Source organism: Amphiura filiformis, chromosome 1, assembly GCF_039555335.1.
Source record: "Amphiura filiformis chromosome 1, Afil_fr2py, whole genome shotgun sequence".
NCBI lineage: Eukaryota > Metazoa > Echinodermata > Ophiuroidea > Amphilepidida > Amphiuridae > Amphiura > Amphiura filiformis.
In genome coordinates, this window is record NC_092628.1 from 32,792,036 (window position 1) to 32,816,731 (window position 24,696).

The following is a 24,696-nucleotide window of genomic DNA, read 5'->3' on the forward strand; positions in this document are numbered from 1 at the left end:
GCAAACAGGATACTGTTTCGTGTAATTTTCTCTGTAGCCTATTTCATTGGTTTTTTTTTACCAATAAGCAATGCAGTTTAGGAATCAGATAGCAACATTTGCACAGTAGTTTTGTGGGACCTGAGAGTACATCAGACACAATTGCACTCTGAATACGAGGAATGTCTTTCTGATATCAAATAAATTTAATTTTTTGAAATTTGCAATATAATACAAATTATATTTATTATGGCAAATTATTAAAAATTTATATTTTTGATATTTTACAGTACTCAAAGTAAACTTCATAAATCTAATGATATGTACTTAAAGTGTATGTAGCTGGGAGGAAAAGCTATCCATCATTTGAAAATTTTGAATTTTTTAAATGGAAGATACCGTATTGTTAGTATTAAACATTCCCCCCAAATAAGAAATGTTTTGTACATAAACATGTAGCCAGTGATATAAAAATCTCAACTTTTTTTTGAAAAAAGTGGGGGATGATGCTGTGGATCACGAAATGCCCTTTTAATGTTTCTAATGACTTTTAACATATTATATCATATACCCACCATCTAATTTGCATACCCACCATCTAATTTGCATAATTAATAATCTAATTTGCATAACTGCTAATTAAATATTCAAATCAGGGCAGCTGGACAATTACGTACACCAGAAGGTTATTAGAAATCATTACGAACACTTTGAAGATGTTTTATACCCAAATTATAAGATAAAATTGCTATGAAGGTTTTAGTCATGAAAAAAATACGTACTGGAAAATTTTGGAGAAGATTCAAGTTCATGAGCACTGTTTTGGTCATTTTCCTAATTTGAACTATTTGTATAAACAATAAGGTACAAAGAAAATTTGAATTGCTCTTTCTCGAAAACGAAAACAGCGCATACAATTCATTTATAATTGATCAAAGGTGATTAAAAGCAGCAAGTTCTGTGCAACTTGAGCTTGTACAGATCACAGGCCATCTAGAGGGTCCATGGTCCTATCCATCCACTTAAAAACAACAGAGTGGATTTTATGCCGGGATTTTATGCCGGGATTTTATGATTTAGGGGTTCATTCATATATTTTCATGACTAAACGGTTGTTTATGCCCGAGGGGCCGCTTAAACATACCAGAACATTTCGTGAATCTTATTTCATCAAAATAATAACAAAAAAGTACAAGTAACATTATTAAAAAACACGATTTTCCTGCATTTTCCATACCCGACGATCTCATATCCGGGACACCGGGCATAAACGCTGTTTATGCCCGGCTCTCGACCAATCACACGCACTGTTACATAGCGTTTATGTATGAACAGGATATAATCATCTGAGGTGCTATCTATTTCTCAAGTTTATCTTAGTGCATGAAGTTCATTTAAATTTATTAAAAGCATGCATGCAGTGACAGTCACTAGGGATCTTTGGATCAAATTCAGAATCGAGTTGCATATCATCAGCACCCAATGAGATATATAGGGGCAAAATGATGAAAAAAAAAGGATTTCTAATGCTACATTATGTGGATACTTTAGTGAAGTCTGTTAAATTTAACTAGTCAGCACTGACGAAAATTTGGTAAATTTAGCGATTTTTTGACCTAATCTGATCAATATGCCATTCGTTTGAAGCAAATCAGAATATTTTCTTTATATCTTAATGTTTTTATCAATAATCAATATAGTTAATGAGCTAAAATGACTCATTATTATGTAAATTTTAGCAAATATTTTGCTAATAATCAATGCATAAATGTTCAGTGTACTTTTACTTTGCAAACCTTTGCCTTAAAACTGGATCAAACTGTTTCGAATGTATTCTAGCCGCCCTCTAATTTGCATAATTAAAAAGCTAATTTGCATAAATTTGAGAAATGGACGGCCCTCTGATTTGGGCCTTAGTAGCCTCCAGGACACATCTGCAGGATAGGACCCACATATGTGTGCCTCATATGAGCCCTAGTGCCCTTGTATGTAGAAAAACATGAATCCCAGTGGGACTAACCACATACGACTACAAGGCCGTAGCAAGCGGGCGACCGGGGATGCCATGGCCGCCCCACTTTTTGAGAAATGTTTTTCTTTATATCTTTATTTCAATTTGGGCATATATTTGTAATTTGGCCGCCCCAAATTTGTGATGGCCGCCCCACATTTTTCAACCTTGCTACGGCCCTGAGTAAGGAGCTGTGCAATAATTATGACCGGGCAGTTCCAAATGGTGTGTTAAAAATTGCTTCCTTCCCTTCTCAGCCTGCCAAAAAATCTTTGCCCCCCCCCCACAAATTACTGAAAATATTAAGCACAATGTCATCCATAATGTCTCCCAAATCCACAAGCGCCCTAATTTTTTCAAAATCCTACGTGCTAAGGACCTTTGCTGTCAGTGTGTTACACAACAACTGATGCAAGTGGTAATTCAACAGTAAGAAACAAGATTCGACCTATTCCCTAGCATTATTCAATCAATACACAGCTTAAAAATAAGCCGCATCTTCGCAGTATATCAAAATGGCTTTTCTCATTTCAAAAAAGGTTGCTCACACCACCTATGCTATTATGCTATTTATATTTTACAAGAGAGCAGATGCTGAGTCATGATTGGAAAAAAAAAAAATCAAATTTTGTGAAAAAAAAGAAGGTTGTTAACATCATGTATTATCTACATCTTGATCCAGAAAATTGAGCTACAAAATGGCGAGTCCAGCTGTACTAGTGATGCCCTTATCTTGCAGAGTACCATAAAATAATCTGTAACCTTGTTTTGCAAATTAATTAATTTTGCACAATTGCTAGGAAAGTAGGGTTATTAAAACTGGCCTGCTATAATTTTACATCTCCCATACTTGCACCTGGGTAATTTGAAACAAAATTGTTTAAAGTTGTGTTCACATTCTGAGTTATACCCGGCTTAAACTTACGCTAACATTGTTAAAAATTCCACAAATATTTTCCCTACTCCTACCCCTGGCTCCTACCGCGTGTCCACACCTAGCCTACTCATAGCAGTATAGCACTACGGCAACCATTTCCACCAAGCATTGACTTCTGGTCGGCGTAAACATCGGCTACCACTTCCGGTGTTTCCGTGACCTTTTTCGACCACACGGTATGTAATTTCTATAAGGTCAAACTTACACCGTGTGCCAGGCGTAGCAGCATTCACATTGCAACTTACATCTGGCAGAGGTCACACCCAGCTCCCTACTCCTGACTTTTGTCTGGAGTAAATCGTCGGACTTACGCCTGGCGGAACTTATGCTGACCATCGTTCACACTGCCTCTACACCTGGCAGCGCCTACCGCTACTCCTAGCAACTTGCGCCGACCAAGTTCCGCCGGGCGTACGTCCGACAATGTGAACACAACTTAAGAGCTGTAACTGCATGGCGTGAGATATTGGCAAGGGGCATACCGGGTGGAAATACTGTTTGCATCACAGAACCTTCTAGGGTATAGGTTTACATATACTTGGTAATCATTTTCCCCCACAATGCTTGAAAAACTAAAAGGGGGCTGGGTAGGTAGGGACAAAATGATGATGATGCATGTGATTTCACTACCTTGGTATAAGGGCGTAAAGTGCCCTAAGGCATGAGACTCAGGCTGAATGTGAGAGTTGGCAGCCTGTTGCAAAAAAGTAACATACCTATTAAAACCCACCATGCACCCTGGCAAAAAAATTACCCCACACCCAGCAAAAAACCCACCTCATACTTCCCTTCGCTGATGCGCCAGGAAGTAGTCAAATCATCCAAAACCTCTGGACCAGTTGTTTTGACTACTTTCCCTGCTCAAAACATGTTGTATTTGTACAATCTGTACACTGCACACTTTGTCACCATCATGGCCTTAAGTTCAGTTTTGATTAGAAGAACAGCCTGAAATGCAAATTATTAGCAAAGAGCAAGGCAAACACTCACTCAACTGCAAACAGTTATCTTTCTATCACTCTCTTCAACCACTTATCTTCATTGTTTCCTTTCCTCTTTTCTGTTTGTTCCTCTTTTCTTCCCCTTCTTCTCATCTTCTTGCCTATCCAATTTTCTTCTCATTATTTGCTCTTTTCTTTCTTCTTTCCTTTCTTCTTCATTCCTCTCCTCTTCTTTCCTTTGTTTCCCATTTCTTTCCTTGTCTCTTCTTTCCTTTTTTCTTGTTCTTTCCTTTCCTCTTCTCTTCTGTCCTCTTCTCTTCTTTCCTCTTCTTTTCTTTCCTCTCCTCTTCTTTCTTCTTCTCTTCTCTCTTCTTTCCTCTTCTCTTCCTTTTCCTCTTCTCTCCTCTTCTCTTCTGTCCTCTCATCTCCTTTCCTGTCCTTCTTGATCTCTCTGTCTCTTTCTTTAACCTTTCATTGTTCTTTCTCGCTTAAAACTTTCCTTCCACTGTCTTTCTCTATGTTTACACTGTGTTAATCTATCTGTCCTTTTTCCAGAAGAATACAAAAAAGTATATGTTCAACAAAAAACAGAAGAGAGAGAGAAAAAGAAATGCTATAATTCTGACTGATCTTTTTTTAGAATATATAATAGCATTTAAGTTCATCTTGTCATGTTTATACAGAACTCAAACCAATCTCAAGTCCATATAATTGGAGATTGATAAAACACTGTCTTGATAAGCACCAAGGTCGAACAGATGCGGCTATCACTTGTGGTACATTATACATGAATTAAGTCCATTGTATACTCCATCTTTGCAGCGATGCTGCGATGCTTCCCCCTATAGCATCTTGAAATGAATTAACTCCATACTATATATTGCAAGGAAGATGCGACAGTACTATTCAATTCTTCGATGCTATTTACCCGATCTTGATTTCCCGCAGCCAATCTGAAGCATACATGTACATGACTGAGCTAAGAAGGTTGGTCTGAACCCTGGAATTATGGAAACTTACGGGCCTCATCTTCCATTAGCAATTACCACAAATCTACTGCGCAAAGTACAAATCTGGCTAATTTGATAATGCTGCGATGAAGCGTATAGGAATAGTTTCTTTTTGTAGCTTGCCAAAATTCAATTTTCCTGTTCAAGCTTGCTTCAGCTATTCTTTTGTAAAGACCAAAACCAAAACTTTATGTTTTTCTGCTGACAGTTTTGCCAAAAACCTTCTGGCTTTCTCAAAGTGCTGGTGATGTTATCGATCTATCTGCTTTGACATTTCATTTTGAAGATAATACATAAAGTGTCATAAAAGACCTAATAATTTTATTGTTTTAAGTTTCCATGTATATCTTCAATACAAAAGGTAAAAATTTTCATATGATGGTCGGCTTTTCATTTCAGCTACATATACACTGTAAGTACATATCATTAGATTTATTAAGTTTACTCTGAGGACTGTAAAATGTCAAAAACATCAATTTTTTAATAATTTGCCATAAAATTTGTATTATATCGCTAATTTCAAAAAATCTAAATTATTTGATATCAGAAGGACATACCTCCTATTCAGAATGCAATTTGGTGTGTCTGATGTGCTCTCATGTCCCACAAAAAATACTGTAAACAAAGGTGGACGACCGAGCCCTTAAATGATGCGCATCTGGAAGTAAATATCTTTTGGTCTAAAGGTTACATCTTCCAGTGGTAAACTGATCCATGTTTACAATATATATGTATACATGATCTAGATCCAAAATGGATTCTGTATGTTAATGTAAGTCTGCCACAAATATGCAATTTTGGAGGCCGAAATATGTGTCTGAATTATAAAAAAAAAATTAAAATTGTGCGATTTTGTTGTTGTTGCAGATTTGAAGAGTCCTGGACCCAAAGCCAAGTGCTGTAATCATTCACGGTGGATTTTAAAAAATTGAAAAAAATAAATAAATACCAAACATTTTGTATTCTAGAGGCAGGTTTGTAACTTGTGTTCACTTCATAATCTATTAAAAAATCTAAAAATGCATTGGTTTTGAACAAAATATTATATCTGAAGTGATTATAAGTTACAAATCTGCCCCTTTGGAATACAAAATTGTATTAAATCCAATTTTGTTAAAATCAATCATGAATAATCACTTGGCTCTATCCATGAAAATGTTTTAAAAAATCACAACCAAAAATGGTGGTTATTAGACCACGAATCTTGCCTCCTTTTGCGACCGACTGCTTTCACTTTCAAATTTTGTTGTCATTAAATAGAGTTACAAGCAAATGTTGCAACACATTTTATTCATTTAAATTCTATAACCCTTCATCCATTACATCCCAAGCACGCCTCTCTAATTTCGACCATCCCTTCCGCTGCTCCATTCCGTAATATCACACTTCTGTTGCCAAGCCCTACCACTTAGTATCTTTTACATGGTCACCTCTGTCCATCATCTCATTGTCACTAATACCAGGAGCAAAAGCCCAGTGGCAAGTAACAGGCAGATTCAATGCTGTACCACAATGCTTTGCTGGAAATCACTTTGAAAGTAAAATTGAAAGGGGCATCCTGTCATTTTTCAAAGCTGGATCAAGTTGTATGTTTTAATTACTATTGAACAGCCAGGGACACTTTGAATTAGTATGCATTTCTAGCTGTTCATTAGAAGCAAAAGTAATTTAAAAGAACAACTTTATCCAGCCTTGAAAAAACAACTTAAAATAGTTGCTAACCTTAAAGTTCAATGGTTTGTGCAAGTTGCAGATGAACATTTAGTCCCAAACTTTCATACAACATTATTAGCATCACAAATTTGCAAATTATTGTTATTTTTTGTGAAACGATCTGGTCCATGGAGGCCAAAGGAGGCGTTTTTGAACATTGAATTACTATAATTCTTACCTTGTACAAACATCATGCTATCATATACTGAAAACACCAAAGGTAGCATATTAGGTTCTTTTAAGAGTTATGAATTTTGTGATTTCCTATTTTTCTTACGTATTTTATTGTTTTTTTACTCCACATTTTGCCGTATCTCGATTTCAAATTTGACGCCTTTGGCTTCCATAGACCAGATCATGTCACATTTAGCAAGCCTATTAAAGGACATCAGTGGTCTTCACAACATTAAGCTTTATATGGTAGGAAAATAATTATGAAGCACATATTACGAGGTTTTATGGAGAATAGATTTCTATTAATCCAAAAAACGAATAAAAACTGGACTCTCTCGACCGGCGGTAATTTAAATTTATTCGCTCATGAAAGTGCCGATGGGATAGCTAAGGCAGTAACCGTGGCGTCATTGTTACTTTCTGCCTGCCGTGCATACCGACACTGTGCCACATCACCATGTACAAAATCCAATACACAATTGAGAAAATGTAAGTTAAGAGAAGACGTGATTTTCACTAATATAAAATTGTTTCCTACCCAAACTGAACATCATTCAGTGTAAAGAACACTTCAAATAGCATATATTAGTTGGTTTCATGAAACTTTAAGTTTGAAAATGCAATATTTTCAATGATTTTCTTCATCATTTTCACAAGATCACGGCGCTATCCTGATACTCATGCGATATGGACCGATTTTGCCAAGACTTGAGTTGCGTCTATCGGGAGTATTTTAGTCACCAGAACGCATTTTTTTTTAATAAAACAATCATAAATAATTATTTGTATTGATTAAATATGTTCTGCTTGAAAAATGTTGATTAAATCATCACGAGGTTCATAATTTTAGTTCAGTTTGTTCAATACCATGACTCGCATATTGGATCAATTAATCAGTCTTGAATCAAGTCTAGCGTATAAAGCATAGAGTTTCTAGTTTTGAACGCATTCAGCGTCACTATCGATCGCTGTTTTGACTTCCGCATTCCATCATTGCAAACGTAAATATTGACTTCGTTCATGCTGCATTGATCATAAATTCACAAAATAATTAAATCAAAATGGACAACAATGAAGGCGTAATTCCCAACAATCTAGGTCCTTTCCAATTCGAGCCACACTGGGATGCTCAAGAACTTGAGCAACTTCGCCAACGAAGAGAACCTGGACAACAACAAGAAAATCAAAACGACGTCGAAGAAGTTGAAGATCGTCAGCGAGTGCTTCAAAACAGACTTGAGGGTAAGTAATTGAACTAGAATATCACCATAACAGAATAATGATTTGTTTCTATACCCCACACTGACTTGAACCCCATCGTGATATATTCTAGCCATCTATAATCATGTTAATAATGCTTTCGATCTTTTAATGTGTTAAGCTTAAACTTGAATGATAGCTGACAATGACAGAACAGAATCATGTCTTCATGACACGAATGATGGCTCTCTAATTAGTTCACGTCCATTGAAATGGCGATTTTTATGAATTTTAGACAAAATGTGTGCAAGATGATTCAATCATTGATTGATATCGGCTAGAGCTACTTACACTTATGAACCAGTAAATATGGCAGTCGCAATCCTCGGTCAGAATGAGAATGTACTCAATGCGACATGCAGATAGAAATTTCGATTTTATGATTTTGATACTGAAACTTGAGAAATCTTTTGAACTGCTTTATTGCTTTATGTACAATGTAGCTTTCAAGTACTAAATCATGAAGTTGCTTGTGAACGCATTTATTACGCAATAATCGGCAACTAGGCCTTTGTCGAATCTACGCACTCATGAACGATACCTCCATTCAATGCACTCTATTACTGTGAAAGGAATAATGAAAAACCAGATGGTGGTCGCTGACTCGCCGTGCATTCTCTAAATTCAGTAAATTTTCATTGTCAACCGTGTGAATGGCCAAAATGGGATTATTTTGATAAATTGTAAAATGATTGAAATATCACAAACAGATAATGATATACAATACAACCTAAAACCGTTGGGGTTCGATAATGAACCCCACAAAACTAACCGAGCGTGGAAAATGCCGTACTGCCGAGCGGTTTTACCGGCTCTCTCCGACCATCATGCCACCCGCCACTTGTGAAAAACGGTTGCATGTGGTTTGACAAAAAGGATTATAAGCGCTAAGCGCCCTAAAAGCAACACATTTTGATGTATAGTACCATTTTTCAAAATTTTTACTAATTCTTTTGATCGCCCCTTCTTCTTCGCCGCCACTTCTTCTTATGCCGCCCCTTCATTTTAGCCGCCTTCTGCTTTTACCCGGGACTGGCTCCCCAAAATCCCCCCCTCCCCAAAGCCCCCCCAAAAAAAATATGTGCATGAGTAGTAAAATAAAATCTTGTTTTGACCAACTAAAATTAACAAATCTGATTGTCTTTTTTAATTTCTAGGTGTTGTACCAGTTGATGATTGGTGTGACTGCGATTGCTGTAATGTACCACAGAACCCCAGAAGAAAGATGTGTGTGTGCTGCCATGAACAGACGGCTGTAGATGAGAAACGGGCGGAGCTGCAATGCATCACAAGCCATGAAGATTTTGAAGCAGTTTGCTTGACACCAGCGGTTCTACATATAGTAGTGAATACGCTGGGGGAAGTGCGGGGCTATGGTGTCCGTCTACAAAACTGGACACACAGGTACGGTACCGGTGCACAAAGTTCAAAAATTGATACGGTAATGCTAATGTTACAATCAAACCAGGCAATCAAATTACAATTTGTATTCATAAAATTGGGGAAAATATGTTGATAAGAGACTGTTCACAAACACTTGTTAGGGGGGACCTGATACAAAAGGGGTCCCTGAAAAGTTTTAACCCTCAGAGGCGGGGGGGGGGGGGCTGAATAAAATGACCACAAATTTTCCTGGGAAATTGAGTTTATAATTATATGCTTTTCTATGGGGTTGACCAATAATTTCATGTGGAAAAGGGGGGCTCTGAAATTTTGGAGATCTGAAAAGGGGGGCCATTTTTTTGGGTATAGAATAACATTAAAATTTGATGCAAATCACACATGATGGATTGACACTTTATGAATATAGTGAATTGATGAGTTTTGTCATTTAAAGTTTGATTTTATTTTTCTCCCTATTTGTGCAGGTTGTATCGGTGCGTAGGATACAGGGCCTACACCTATTGGATCCACCAGCGCCTAGGGCCGGTACAATAGGAGAGTGATACCAGCATGTGTGGTGATGAAAATACGGGACACTTTTCCAGAAGACAACAATGACAACTCGTCTCATACAGAGATGTTGATGAAGATGAAATCGCTGAAGCATGGAACTTGTAGGGGCACATTTGACTGATTCAGACATACTACATGGCTTTTGACACTTGTTTTGGCCCATGCTTCCTCTGAAATGTCTCATGCATGTCAAGTATTGTGTTTTAAAAACCTTAAGGCCGAGTAAAAAAAAATACATGTTTCTCGTCCAGCGCCCTCCTCCTTTTTGAAGATTTTTCAAATTTCTTTTTATTTTGTAAACTTTCAGTTATAACTTATTGAAAAAGATGTTTCAGAAGTTGAAACTTATTTTACAGCTTTGTAAATGCATAATACATCATTTAAGAAGAGTTTTGTGATCACTAGAGGGGCCTACCTCTCAAAACAATAAAATAAAAAGGGCCTCCTCCTTTTTCTCAGATATCAATCTGTACGTCGAATACCCAAAATATGGTGCCAAATACAGGTATGTAGTGTCGTTTTCCAATAAAAAATAGAAAATAAAAAGCCCCCATCCTCCTTAATTTTTAAAAACCTGGACGAGAAACATATTTTTATTTTTTACTTGGCCTAAATTGCATAACAGTGGCATAGCGTGGGTCATCATATTGGGTGGGGGGAACAGGTCTGATGGGGTGGGGCACAAGCCATTTTTTATCAATTTTCCTGTGGGATTTTCTAAATTTTGCAATCGATTGGGGGCATGTGCCCCTATGGCGCTTCACTACTGTTGCATAAATGCGTCATTGAACCATTTTCATATATTATTGTATGTGTGCTTTTGTGTATTCATGAGATGAAAGATAACAGTGGAATGAAAAATCATCGATGATAACACCAGAAATGTTACCTTAATTTTAGCTGAGTTTTGTCTCCATCTTGGTCAAATCTGGTACATTATCTTCTGGAGAGGGGAAACAACCTGTTTTACTGGTGCACAAACCTTTCAGATGGAATCGGTCTGGCAATTTTTTCCTGGAAGCTATAATAACCCTGAAATGTCACCAAAGTCTGACAAAATCTGAAGACTTGCTTTCTAAAAATGTTCAGGCAAAATTAATAAATTTTCGCCCCCAAAAAGCTGATTACATAATTTTAGGTCGGGCCCGTAGAAAAGGTTTTTTTCGTCTCTTATTGTTAAATTTTGTCAACATTACGTTATGGGTACCGGTATAGGCTTTCTACTGGTTGTAATGTTAATATGTGATGCGATCAAGCAAAATCCGTCGAACACAGAAGTATTAATATTTGATTTTCTTGTAAAAAGCATTTACAAAGCTGCATTGTGCAGAAAACCCCATTGAAATTGAGCAACCAGTTCCAAAGATGTGAGCAATTAAAGAGTGTCCAAAACAACAGGAAACAAAAGGAAATAGGCCTATTACCTTTGTTTCAATATCAATATTTCTGAGTTCTGACTGATTTTGCTTGATCGCATCACATATGCTTTTAATCTATTTAAGGTGAGTAACAAGATAAGATTGACAGCCTCACCAATCGCTTTTAATATAGAGTGGCAAGTTTTCTGTGATTTAAAACACAGAATTCCGCGATTTTCCGTGCATGGTTTTAAATACTGAATTATGTGATTTTCCGTTATGTAATTTCAATTCCGTGTTTACATTTGGGGTAAAAAGAAGGTACTTGCATCGTCTTTTTAGTTGTTTTAAGCCTGATATCTTTGAAGATGGACTTCATTTTCATTATTCTAACCTCACATTTCATTATTTGTTCTTCATTTTGATTTTTCTCAAGAAAAAAATGTGTTTTCCGTGAATTTCTGTTTTTCCTGTGACACGGAAAACTTGCCACTCTACTTTAATAGCAAATGAAAGGAATGTTAATGGAAAAATAGGTTATCAATTTTTTACATGATTATCAATGAAAACACTAGACTCCCATTATCATGCTGTATAAATTTCTGTAATTCCATAAAGGACTAAGTTACATTTGCAAATAACATTTACCATATTCGTTCCATCAACCGCCCATGCCCGTATAAGCACCCACCCAGTGACCTGACAAAGCAAACTGATTTTAGTTAATTAAAACAGCCCATGCAAATGAGAATCGTGATCTGAAACATGACACATTAATGATAATAATAGCTGAATATTTTAGGCCTTTTTTACATCATGTTGGCCTAAACAATGTAAAAATAACCGCCCACCCAAAATGATTTTGTTAAGCGCCCTGGGTGGATATTGGAATGGATTCGGTTCATGTTCTTTTTGCATGAATGCTTGTTAGGGATCCTTATCATAAATTATGCATAAGTTTTAAAGAATTATCATGCCACCTTGAAATTTGTGTGTTGTTTAGAGTGTATAGAAATAATGAGTATTTGTGTTGCTTTTGAGTAAATAAATATACATTTGTTCTTGAAATATTGGTTCATGTCGTCATTGTGAGTCTGTGTGATAGGACTTATTGTTTTTATCCTTTCCCTTTATAAATATTGGGTCAATATTGATTATATTCCTTGATCGACTGTCTCATTTCCCCAACTTGTTCTGAAAAAAAACCACACCTGCATATTTTTTGCATTTCGGTTGTTTTACGGTGATATCATCCAATTTGGATGGCCTATGGGGCACTAATATGTGTAATTATGAAATTTAGGAAATGAGCCTTGGTTGTGGATATCATCATGAAATACCCCTTTAAGGTGGTACTACACTCCTTGATAAATGTTATGACTAAGTTTGTAGTTTTCAAAAATAACTACACACTGGTAACAAAAGTTATGTATATTATAGGGCAAGGAATCCAATTACTTCACTGAAATTTCAGTGATTCAAAACAAGTGGTTCATTATATGTTACGAAATGAGGTACATTCTAGCAGTACCTAGAACATATACTTTTGTTACCATTATATTACTATTTTTTTAGAAAAATGCAAATATAGTCACAAATTTATCACGGGGTGTACTGGCTACCTTTAAGGTGGTACTACAGTGAAATACCACCTTTACGGTAGCCCTCATTAAAAAAAATTCCTAGTGCTGCCACTGCCACTTTGATGAGACTTTTCCATCAGAAGCTACTCAAGACTTTAATGAAAACCATTTAAATGTAACCCCACTTTTTTATTTTCCTTGTAACCACCCCGCCATGAAAGTACATGTGTCTCTAGTATCCCACTTTTAGTTTCTGGTGCATTTCAAGCAAACACAATTACCCCCAATTTTTGCTCCATGCATGCATCAAGACGGCATTCTGCATTTTCTGTCTAGTTGTCAGAATTTTATACCTGTTCTTGAGTAAAAAGGTCAAAGGTCAAATTTTGACCTCAATTCGGGTGAACATCGTAAACATGCTCCAATCTTAACCAAAATGTCTCAAATTGTTTCTCTTGCAAAACCATTTATATTTATAGACGTTTGCATCATCTAGGATGTTTTGTTATCAAAATATGTTGAGGTCATCAGTTCATCAGGGGATTGACCTCTAACCCCATTACCTAGGTAAAGATATATATTTAAGATGGAAAACTTTTCTATAAACATGAAATGGGTTTCTAAAAAGGAACAATTTGATAATCTTTGATATAAAATTGAGTGGTTTGAACCCAATACACAAATTTATTGGCGAGTTTTAGAATATTGGACGAGATGAAGTAGAGTCCAACATTTTTAAACTCATAGCGAGACCCAATTTTGTATTGGGTGAAAAACCATCCAATTTTATCATTTTGTTTTCAGAAGCTTTTCTTGGTTAAAAATGTGATTTTTTTTGGTCAAAATGTGATTTTGGGTCAAAAATGTGATTTTTGGTTAAAAATGTGATTTTTTTAATGTCAATAATGTGATTGTGGTTAATTGAAAATGTGATTTTTGGTCAAAAATGAGCAAGTCAAAAATGAGTTTTGGTCAAAAAATTGTAGAAAACTAAATTTTTTTGGGAAAGAGTGAGCCTATCCAACACATTCCCAAGTTTGGACTCTTCAACTCTTGAGAAGATTCTGAGAACATTTTACGATGTAGACCCCTGTAATGGTAACAAAATTGGATTCAACTGAATGCAGTATTTGTATTATGTAACATCCCAGGTAACATTTAAAATATAATCAAACAAAAAAAATCAGGTATTTTTCCAGAAATATTTAAATTGGACAATTCTGCTCATTGCCAATGTCTCAAATTTTCATATCAAATATATCAACCATTTCTCTATTGAGGTGCATCCATTCCCATTTTGAAAGTTTATGCATAAAAATCTTGACGGAAGACTCTGTAACACACAAGTTCACACAAACATATGGCATTTTGGCATCCTTTATTGATCATGATAATCACAAGACAAGTTACATACATACACTACAGCTTTTTATTGCATCAATAACTACACTTGATTGGTATTAAAATGTTTGAAGAAATAACACTGAAGTGGAAGTGTCTGTTATATCATTATAATGAGTCTGGGTTCTACTTTATTAAAGCCACAATGTACGATCCTATAAATATGAAATTACACATGTCCCAACTTGCAATCAGCCAAATTTGTTGTGTTTGTAGGTCAGAGAAGGTTCGACAGAAGTCATAATTCAAGAATATGACTCTATATGATGATGGATGAATATTTTGAGACATTTTTTTAAGTACGCAATTATGTAAACAATGTGAAATATAAGCACCCACCCAAAATGACTTTATTGGAATGGCGATACCAACCCTAGTTACACCAGTGCTTCTGTGGATTCAAAAAGCTATAGCCTTCATTTAGTCTTGTTTTGAGTTCACAGACCTCATCCAAGCATTATTTGTAGAATTTAGCACTGTCACAGCCATTACTTTTGCCTGTCCCAGGAGCAAAATGAGAAGTGGATGGGTGGTTAGCTTTAACACCCTGCTCATAGCATATCCTGTAAAATATTACAGACACATTTATACACAAAAATATATGATAGAAATAACAAAAAAAAATTAACTCTATACTCTGTGCACTTACAAAATATATAGTAGAAATAGTATATACAATTGAATGTACATGTATACACAAGGTGAAAGCATTTTTACAAACAACGTAAGAGTCTGAACAACAAACTTGATCAAGGGAATGAGTCGGCATGTCGATGTCGACCCTGGTCGAAAACAAATTTGTTATACATGTATCGGTCTAATGCAGGCATTAAGAGCTTTGTGCAAAACAAAAGAATTTTAACACTTTCTTTGCCAATATCTCAAAATTAATATTATTTGACTCATTTCCCTTGATTTTGTCACATATGAATGACTACATCACTGTTTGATGCGCTTATTCATTGCTTTCATAATTCAGAGCATGCTTTTATACACAAGTGCAGTGCTCTAAATACATGATTGACAATTGTCAATAAACTGATGATAGTAACTCCTAAATATAATATCCTTTATAAAGGGATGAAAAAAGAAACCCTGTTCTACAAGTCACCCCCCCCCCCAAAAAAAAGCATAGCATACCTCATCAAAGCTTGAGAAATATTTTAAATCCCAGTTTTTCCTCATTTTTAATCACACCCCAACTCAAAGCTCACTCAAAAAGTTTCAGATACTCTTATCTTTCAATATTTACACTCTTACATGATAATTACAATGAAATATTTTTGCTTTTACCAGTATTTTTGTATTTTGAGGGAAAAAAACACCAATGAAGTTAATTGGGCAATTTTCCCTGACACAAATGCACATCGCAAAACAAACATGCATGGTAGCTTTTTGAGACATACACATTTTCTGAAGGGCCTAAGGTACAGTGTTCGATTTAAATGGTGTGGCGGAGCAAAATGCTCCCCATTTTGGAGAACCTGCTACACAAATTTCAGCTTATATAGCAATTTTTTAAATGTAAAGATGCCAAAATTAGAACATCACGAAATTTATATTTTCGCTAAAAATTGCTGTTCAAATTTTTCAAAATCGAACCCTGCTAAGGCACCGCTCAATATTTACTATGGGGCAAAGAAAAAATTCAACCAAATAATCTGTGTTCTCAGTTTGCATTCGCTCAAAATGTTCATATTCTCTCATTGATTTCCCAATTTTCTCCATTTAAAACAACATAACCTCCATATTGAACGGTCCGCAATTGCATATATTCAACTCACAGAATGCACATTTGAATATAAAAATAAACCAGGAAGATCATTGCACTTCCTACTACCGCTGAACCATGGAAGCCAGTGCGCTGAAGCGACTCTGCAGGTAGCGGTACACAAATGAAGCCTCAAAACGGGCTGCAAATCAAAGTTTTAACTGGGTTCAACTGTTTAATTGCAAACATTAAACAGCAGGAATTTTCCGAGCACTTTATTTCGGAAACAAAAATACAAATGCAGAAGTTTTTGATCCACAAGGTTTTATGCATTAATCAAGTACTCTAACATTCCCCTTTCCTGGGAAATGTGGGGCAATTAGGGATTGTAAGCTGATATTACATACAGGTTTAGCCAGTTGATGCACTCCAGCATTACGGGTGTGTGTAACGTTTTGTAACACATGCAACGCTGCAACCCGGGTGATTGGTGGTAACAGGATAGTTTGACATGCATGCCTACTGGAATAGCGCATGTGGAGGTCTTTGGAACTTCTGCTCAGAACTGCAAAATTAAAGAAAAAATTTGCACCACAAAATTTCCCGGTCTACAGTGTTGTTACCAAAGCGATTAATGCAAAACATCTTAGGTACTAACTAAGACAACGCATCAAAACCAGGCAGAGAACAAGCTAACCTGAAGCACAAAACTAAACTCCCAAAATATTTGGTAGTGGGCAGCTAGCCTCAAGAAGATTAGAATCGAGATATGTGAGCTTCAACGACAGCTTCCTTACCAGGGTTGGCCACAGAAGCTATGTTTTCCTTCATTGCATCTGCAGGAGGGTCAAATATGTCTGTGCTCGTCCCCTTCTTGTTTAGCAACTTCTTCACCAGCACGCCAGCTAACATGTCATACACATATCCGTAGCTCTTCTTCTCAAAGATTGGCTTTGCTATCCATTTCTTTTTGGCCTTGGGGTTTACTATCTTGAATCGGAGTGAGCCAACTGGGCCTGAGTGTTTAGTTTTGCGCTTCACACGAGCTTGAGCCCTACCTGTGTTATGATTGTTATCAATAGCAGCTAGCTTTGTTCTCACTACCATTCCTTCGTACGGGAGGTGCACACGTTTTGGAGCAAACTTAGTCAAGCTGCTGTTGAAACATTCTGTTTTGCCAGTGTGGCAAAACAGGTTGACCTGATTAATACCCTTAAGAATACTCTTGTCATTAACCACATCAGAGAGGGCCTCATGTGCTGGTGACCCAGACTCGATCCACTTCTTTGCAAGTCGATCAGCCTCTGAGAGGGGTGTATGGGCACACATGTTATATACCTGAGTGCCTCCCCACTCATGCTGATTTGTAGTGTGGTACACAACTGAGCGCCATTTCTCCAGCAGTTCGACCTTGTCACCACCGCAAGTTGCTGCTGCCCACCACAGATGATTCCGGACGGAGGGCATCCATGCACCAAGTTCTTGGCACTCTCTTTTTTTGGCCTTCGCATTTAGTTTCTTTGTGGTTGACTTGGCCAAATGCCACAAGTCGAACTGGTGATCAATTGCTGGGTATTCATCACGAAGCATGGCAGCGATACCTCCGTGGCGGTCTGTACATAGAATACCTACTTCCATGCCATGTTCTTTTAACTTTTCTAGAGAGCGTCTACAGCCTTCTTTCTCCATAGCATTTGAGCTACTTACCTCATTCACTGATATAGTTTGGATATCTACCACCTTCCCAGTGTCCATGTCCATCATGACATATGTGCAGTACTTTGCAGAGAAGCCTGGACTATCGCACCTTCCATCCCCACTGAGTTTAAGAATTAGGTCCTTCCAGGTTCTCCACAAAGTATCTCGCTCAAAGTGCCATGTCTCATGGGCGACTGGGAAGAGGTAGTCATTCTCATGATCTGTATAGGTACTCTCTGAAATAAATTCAAGATTAATAAAGTTAGCGAAATATTCCATTGTAGTGAATTTTGTTCCGCTGAACAAGATGCCTGCTGAGGTTAGCAGGTTACCTGCCGGCACAGCCTCATTGCCAACACCAAGAATTGGCTGGCTTTGCCACGACCATGGATGGCCATTTATACATTCAAGCTTTACAGTCAGCATTGTACCCTTAGTTTTCCCCAAGTCGGTGTTTTCTTTATCCCCAATGAGCAAGACCTTGTCACAGGTCTTGCATCGAACTTGGGAAATCAATCCACGAAGTGCACTGTCAAACACCAAGTATTTTTTCTCATTAACTAATGTCTCTGACTGTTGGTTCGGGAGTCATCTTCCTCATCAGATGATGAAGATTCATCACTAGACGGATGGTAGTCTGGGTCACTTGCATCATCTTCTTCATCATGGTCTTCGTCATCTCGGCTGTTGTTTTCATCGATGACCTGCTTTGGTGGGGCTTGTACAGGTGTCTCGTTGGGTATATAATATGTGTGGTCCAACATGATTGGCGATGAAGTGGCTGAAGGCTGTTCCTGCTGTTGTTTTACAAGTGCAAACAAGAGTGGAGGAGTTGCTGCTGGTTCTGGTGGCTGTATGGTAAGTGATGCAGACTGGGTGGGTAGAGACGCTGACTGGGTAGGTGGTGTTGATGCTGGTATTTGTTCTTCACACTTGTCTGCAAAGAAAATTAAAATGAAAATAACATAACAACATAATTTTAGTAACACGACATTAATATAGTACATTTGGCTTCCTCAAGGCAGTGACCTCAGTGCCTGCTCCAGTGGACACCATTTTTAAATTGTGTGCAATGATTCAATGAACTGCAACATAGGTGGTACATCTGTACATATGCAAGAAGTAACTGTGACAAACTGATGATGTCACTGCCTTGAGGAAGCCGAATGGACTGTGTAATGTTCTATTGCTGATCTCAATATCTTTTTATTTTTTTTGTTCAAGCAACTTTTATGATCATTAGCAAGTTAAATCAGGAAGCTGTTTTCAACTCAAAACATGTTAATAAAATTCTCTTAAAATTTAACAACTTTTACAATCATACAGTGGCATTTTGTGATCCACAGCCACCCCCCTCCTTTTCACAAAAAATTTTTGGAAAATCTCTGGCTACATGTTTTACTGTATGTGCAAAAAAATTCTTGCAGATTAATTTGTATAGCAAAGCAAATTATTTGTATTTTTCATTCCAGTACACCAGAACAAAATTACAATGGAACAGTGTAATACACATATTCATGCATAACTTCGCAAACACAAAATCCAAATCAACTGAAATTTTGGGAATAAGCCGTTTTTTAGGGATATCTACTGAAAAATGTAATAAAAAGAGGATGCCAGGATCACAAAATACTCATTTAAATACAATAAAAAGAAATTTGGTATATATCTGCGATACAAACCCCACACGTTCAAAGCACTTGGGCGACTAAAACTATGATATCTGTATACATTATACATTTTATTATACAGTTATGTTTGTAGTTTGTTACCTTTTGTGAGAAGTGGATCATCCCAGTTGGTCTGCGCTTTCTGTTGACGTCAGAGAAGGTGCTGTCTGTGAGTGTACATTTTTTCGCCTGTGAAAGTCATGCGCAGTGATTGAGCTGCATTGGGGTGACAAGCAAAACAGTGCAAAACTACAATTAGTGGCTGATCAGCTATAGAGGATATGACTCTTGCTGGAAAAGATCTTTGAACAACATAACACTATCCTTATTATTCTTGCACATCATTTATGTTATCTAAGTGTGAGAACACATTTTCTGGAAGCACGATATCTGTGGTACAAATAAGTCAGTACTGAAGTCAAAAGTCACGAATTTTTTCAGTCAGACTGTGTAATTAGACTCAACACATTTTTGAAAGGAAATAAATATTTAATATAAATATCATACCTCAAGAAACCTGAGGTTTGGGCTGCATACTTGGCCATTCACTGATGACAAATCTCTTACTTCAGGCGAAGGGGATTTTGTAGATGTAGACAGTGTGGCCACCTGAAAAGTAAATGTGAAAACATGTTATGACAAACTTATACAAATCTATCCATTTAAAATGGTGTGTGGTATTAAAACCGAAGCATGAAACAATTTTTCCAAACATGTGTGCAGAAAAAAGTACCTCTTCAGCATCATACAGTGCTACATTGAACATGTAGGTTCCGATGCATTATAACCACCACCTTTGCACGTACAATTGAGGTACTGGTACTTTCATACAATAAAATATGAAACACATGTAATACACTTGTACATACAGGTACATGTATAGTAATTAATCATAATTTGAGGTTGTTAACAATATTAGCTAATCAAACCCTTTTCAAAATTCTTCAATGGAATTAGTAAATTTTACGTGTTTTTTTTAAACCCTCAAATTATAGCAAATATCACTTCACATACCGTATTGTTTGTAATAACGCCCGGAGGCGTTGCATTTTTTCCAAAAGGGGCGTTTATTGAAAGTGAATTGTCAATGAAAAAACTTAAAAATCAGGTTCAATTTCCTGATGGTACTCCTGTAGAAAGGAGGGATTTACGACTATACTTAGAATGCTATGGCGCTGCCCAGTGGAAAATGATATTTCCGTGGTAAATACAACAAAATTACACCCATAATCCAAATCGGCAAAAACAAAAACAAAAAAATAATAAAAATCGCAAATTTTTATTTTTTTTATTTTAGATTTTAAGGAAATCACTGATTTTTATGTTTGTTTGGAAAATCGGGTGCGTTTTTGGCCTCCAAAATACCGTACTGATGCAGTATAGTCCCACCTTCGATTAAAGTCCCACCCCTAAATTTTCGAAAAATTTCAGAAATTAAAAAAAAAAATTGTAGGCCTATGTGTTTTGAATAAATTTGTACTCGTGTCATACTCTATTAATGATTTCAAAATGCATTGAATTTGTATGCATGCATTGAAATCATTAATAGAGTATGACATGAGTATAAATTTATTCAAAACACATAGGCCTACAATTTTTTTTTTAATCAACCATGAATGATCCTAGCATTTAGGTCTAGGTCCAGGGACACTCCAAAGCCGAACAAATAAATAACTTGAAAAAAAAATTTAAATTCGAATATAGTCCCACCCCCTAATTTTGACAAATGTTCACCCAAAAATGGGGTGGGACTATACTCAGTCAATACGGTAGTGTGTTCTTAGCAGCCCTAACATAACTGAAGTTGAAAAAAAAAAAAAACTCACCTGCTGCTCTATTGCAGATGGCTGTAGTGTTTTGCTATGGACTGGTCCTTCTTTGGGCGGCCTACTAAGTGTTGCTGGTATTTGCTTTGCAGATGTATTGTTGTCTGGCTTGCTTTTTTTACATGCAGGAGTAACTGTGGCATCTTGAATAACCTTAAATTAAAAAAATTGATACATGTACACAAACATTACAGATATGCCAATGAAACTGGGTTAAAATTACAATTACGGTTGAGATGAGATTATGCAGAAGACAGGAGTTAGAGCTGAACCGAAATGACTTTTGTCATTTGATCGAGGTTCCTATTCCTAGTATCAACCGATAACCGATCTGATATTTGAACAAATATATAAGGCCGAGTCAAAAATAAAACATGTTTCTCGTCCTTCCGTACATGTATACAATTTAAGGGGTCCTTGGTAAGCCTGGGATTTTCAGACGGGCTCATGAGTACCCGCCTGCGATTACATTAGCCGGGCAGGAAATACCCTGCCCGCCCTGTCGCGCGAAATTCAAAGAATTTATTTAATTTATTTTTTTTGGTTTTGTAGTGTCCAAGGACCTAGACCTAAATGCTAGGATCATTCATGGATGACCTAAAAAAAGAAATGCATTCAAATTCAATGCATTTATAAATATGAAATCATTAAAGGGGGTAACCCTATTGGGTTTGGATATGGATTGTCTCGGATTTTGCCAAAACTACAGCACCTTTAGAAAGTCTTGATTTTTGCAGAGTATCTTTATTGACTAAAGTACATTACAATATTAATTGTGTAAAAACCAGAATAATGTAATCGGCCAATCAGATTATCAGATTTTTGTTACGATTGTCGGACAATTGAATCAGCAAATCAGAAACTCCATTTCTGTGTTAACACTGTCCATGCTCTCAAAATGTAAACAAAGTGCATATGAAAGGCTTTGGAACTTTTTTTATATTTATTTTAATTTTTATATTTTTTGCAAAAAAAAAAAAAAAAAGTCGAGGGTCAGGGGCAGGGCGTCAGGCCTATTTTTAGGGTCGGCCGATTACGCCAATCACGCTTTTTTTTTTAGGCCCTATTGTGTGCAAATTCAAAGCGAATGTCAAAAGTAAGTGCCTTCTTCTCTGCAAGTACATGTAAGTAGGGCTGTTGTCGATATTGTCGACAAAAAAAAGCAATTTTCCTGAAAAGCTGATTGTCAACAAGCATATCATGGACAAATTGTCAATAATCGGTACCGGTACCATATTTGCTTGTCGGTTTTCAACAGGATATCCATAAATTACGTGCATAATTTATCAGGGTATGGAAAACACACATGTACAGGTGCGACAAACCGCAGGATCAGAAATTTGTGATCAAGTGCAAGAATCCATCCAGATTCTCCCAGTGGAATTCTGCAAGAATCTGTGGATTCTCGCCATATAATTTTGCACGATAAACTGAAATTTTTACGAGAAACAATTTTAGATTCTTGCAACTTTGCTGACGAGAATGGATTCTCACCGAATATCTGACCCTGCCTGAACCGTGGGTTTCACCGCTTGGCACAAACCGCAGGATCAGAAATTCGCGACCAAGTGCGAGATTCTCCCAGTGGAATCCAGCAAGAATCCATGGATTCTCGCCCAGTGTTCAAAATACCACATGCATATATGCACAGATGCATGTAACTTGGACTCTGTGCATGTAGAATTTTGCCTGTGCATGTAAAATTTTGTGAAAATCAGCAATAAATTGAGTTGGGCATGTAAGTTTTATTTTATATTTCGACCCCTGTTCTCGCCATCTAATTTTGCATGAAAAACTGACATTTTTATGAGAACCCATTTTAGATTCTTGCAACTTTGTTGATGAGAATGGATTCTCTCTGAATTTCTGACCCTGCCTGAACTGTGGTTTTTACCGCTTGGCTTGGGCTTGGCAAAAACATTTTTTTTTTCAATTATTCTGGATCGGAAACATTTATATCATGCATCATAGTCGATAGTCGAAATTATTGAGTTTTAAGTTACAAAAATAATTTAAATGAATAAGCGACTCACCCGCCTCTTTTCAGTGCGTGCAATTCTCTCTACACTCGATTTCCGAGGCTTGGTCTTCGCTTGCTTGTGTGGAGGCAAGTTTACACTTGGAACAACTCCAGGGTTCAACTTCGGTGGCCGCTTGTCAAATTCGGCCGGCAAAAGTTCAGACTTCAAGTCCCTTTCATAGTCATCCTCTTTGAAATGGAGAGCACATATGAATTTGTTGTCGAAGTTGTAGTCTTTGAAACTCTTGAATTCGATCCCGCACAGCTGTAGCCACTTCTCGGCTGTTCGACCGTAGATCTTCTTTTTTTTATTAGGTTCTGTACCGTCACTGGGGAATCTAAACATTGCGATACCTTTCCCAGCGCTCGTTTTGCCGTGGAACATCCGACACTGCGGCATCTTGCCCACGTGGTGATTTAAAAAACCGATATAAAGTGATGTTAAACTCTATATTTTACAGCGAATTCGACTTCATTACACAGTACACGCATTACAAGCTTCACATAAACATGGCGACGATCAGCTGTTACATTTACGTTGCATTACGAAGTTCGTCGTTTCATGCGGCTCACACAGTAAACTCGTGCCGCCGAGTCAAGATGTCAACGAACTGCGGCAGAACATCGCGAGCATACTACATTTTTCCCTACACATCGACATTTTTTTCTAAATCTGCTTTTTATCATCTGATTTAGGTTTTTTTAAATTATTTATCATGTAAAGTGTATTCCATATATGTTTTATTTCTTGTTTGAATATTTTGATCGAAAAATAATTAGTACTGTAACATCGTGTGTACACTAATTTTTTTTATTTTCTCATGAATAGCAACACTTCGTTTCCGCCTGAGGCGGTATAATCTCCGATCTGAGATCTCGGTACAACATCGTCATAGCTTTATGAATATTCATGAGAAAAACAAAAAATATTGCTACGTCCATTGGAGCAAAAAAAAAAAAGAAAAACCTTGATTTTATCATAATGGATCATTTTTACAAACTTTCAGCTGGGTAATATGTTTTTATAATATATAAGCATTTATATTATGGCCAGTTTGATTCTTACCACTGATGTCCTTTAAAAGATTAAAGCAAGACATATGAGATACAAAAACAACACAGAAAGGCCAATGCAATAAGGATCATCATTTTGATTAAACACACTAGCAGGGTCAATTTGATCAGGATCCGTGATTTGATCTACATTTAAAATACCTGCCCTAATTCGAGCCTAAAAATAATAATGCTTTGTTTCTCTACATACACTAAGAACCACAATAGCCTCACCCCAATGGCATAGTTCAATAACCTCAATTAAACAATCATGGTGCAAAATTTGCCCTCAAGTTGCAGAGTATGAGTTTTTGTACCCAAATTGTCAAAGGTCAATCAAAGAATGTGCAATTTTTGCAGTATTGGGTTTATTTATTTATTTATTTATTACATCA

General features: G+C 36.7%; 3 protein-coding genes and 1 long non-coding RNA gene across 4 annotated transcripts in view; 1 reads left to right on the forward strand and 3 right to left on the reverse strand.

Annotated features, from left to right (window-relative positions):
• The window catches only part of LOC140145527 (BTB/POZ domain-containing protein 7-like), a 106,514-nt gene that overhangs the window by 9,541 nt on the left and 72,277 nt on the right, over positions 1–24,696 (reverse strand).
• On the forward strand, positions 7,731–9,971 carry LOC140168089 (uncharacterized). The gene is made up of 3 exons (XM_072191398.1): positions 7,731–8,007; positions 9,183–9,466; positions 9,894–9,971. The coding sequence occupies exons 1-3, from the start codon at positions 7,827–7,829 to the stop codon at positions 9,969–9,971; spliced, it is 543 nt and encodes a 180-aa protein (XP_072047499.1). The 5' UTR covers positions 7,731–7,826.
• On the reverse strand, positions 16,791–18,404 carry LOC140168099 (uncharacterized). The gene has a single exon (XM_072191409.1). It carries the CDS (start codon positions 18,156–18,158, stop codon positions 16,791–16,793), a length of 1,368 nt encoding a protein of 455 aa, XP_072047510.1. The 5' UTR covers positions 18,159–18,404.
• Positions 19,910–23,538, reverse strand: LOC140166034 (uncharacterized). Its single transcript, XR_011860802.1, has 3 exons — positions 23,262–23,538; positions 21,229–21,381; positions 19,910–20,011 (listed from the first exon to the last, which is right to left on the reverse strand). It is a non-coding gene; the product is annotated as an uncharacterized lncRNA (long non-coding RNA).

Bases quoted from the DNA above. Each gene is read 5' to 3' on its own strand.
- LOC140168089 (XM_072191398.1), top strand. From the start codon at position 7,827: ATGGACAACAATGAAGGCGTAATTCCCAACAATCTAGGTCCTTTCCAA. The intron at 8,008-9,182 runs GTAAGTAATTGA...TTTAATTTCTAG, and splicing joins GCTTCAAAACAGACTTGAGG to GTGTTGTACCAGTTGATGAT. The intron at 9,467-9,893 runs GTAATGCTAATG...CTATTTGTGCAG, and splicing joins AAAGTTCAAAAATTGATACG to GTTGTATCGGTGCGTAGGAT.
- LOC140168099 (XM_072191409.1), bottom strand. From the start codon at position 18,158: ATGCTGACTGTAAAGCTTGAATGTATAAATGGCCATCCATGGTCGTGG.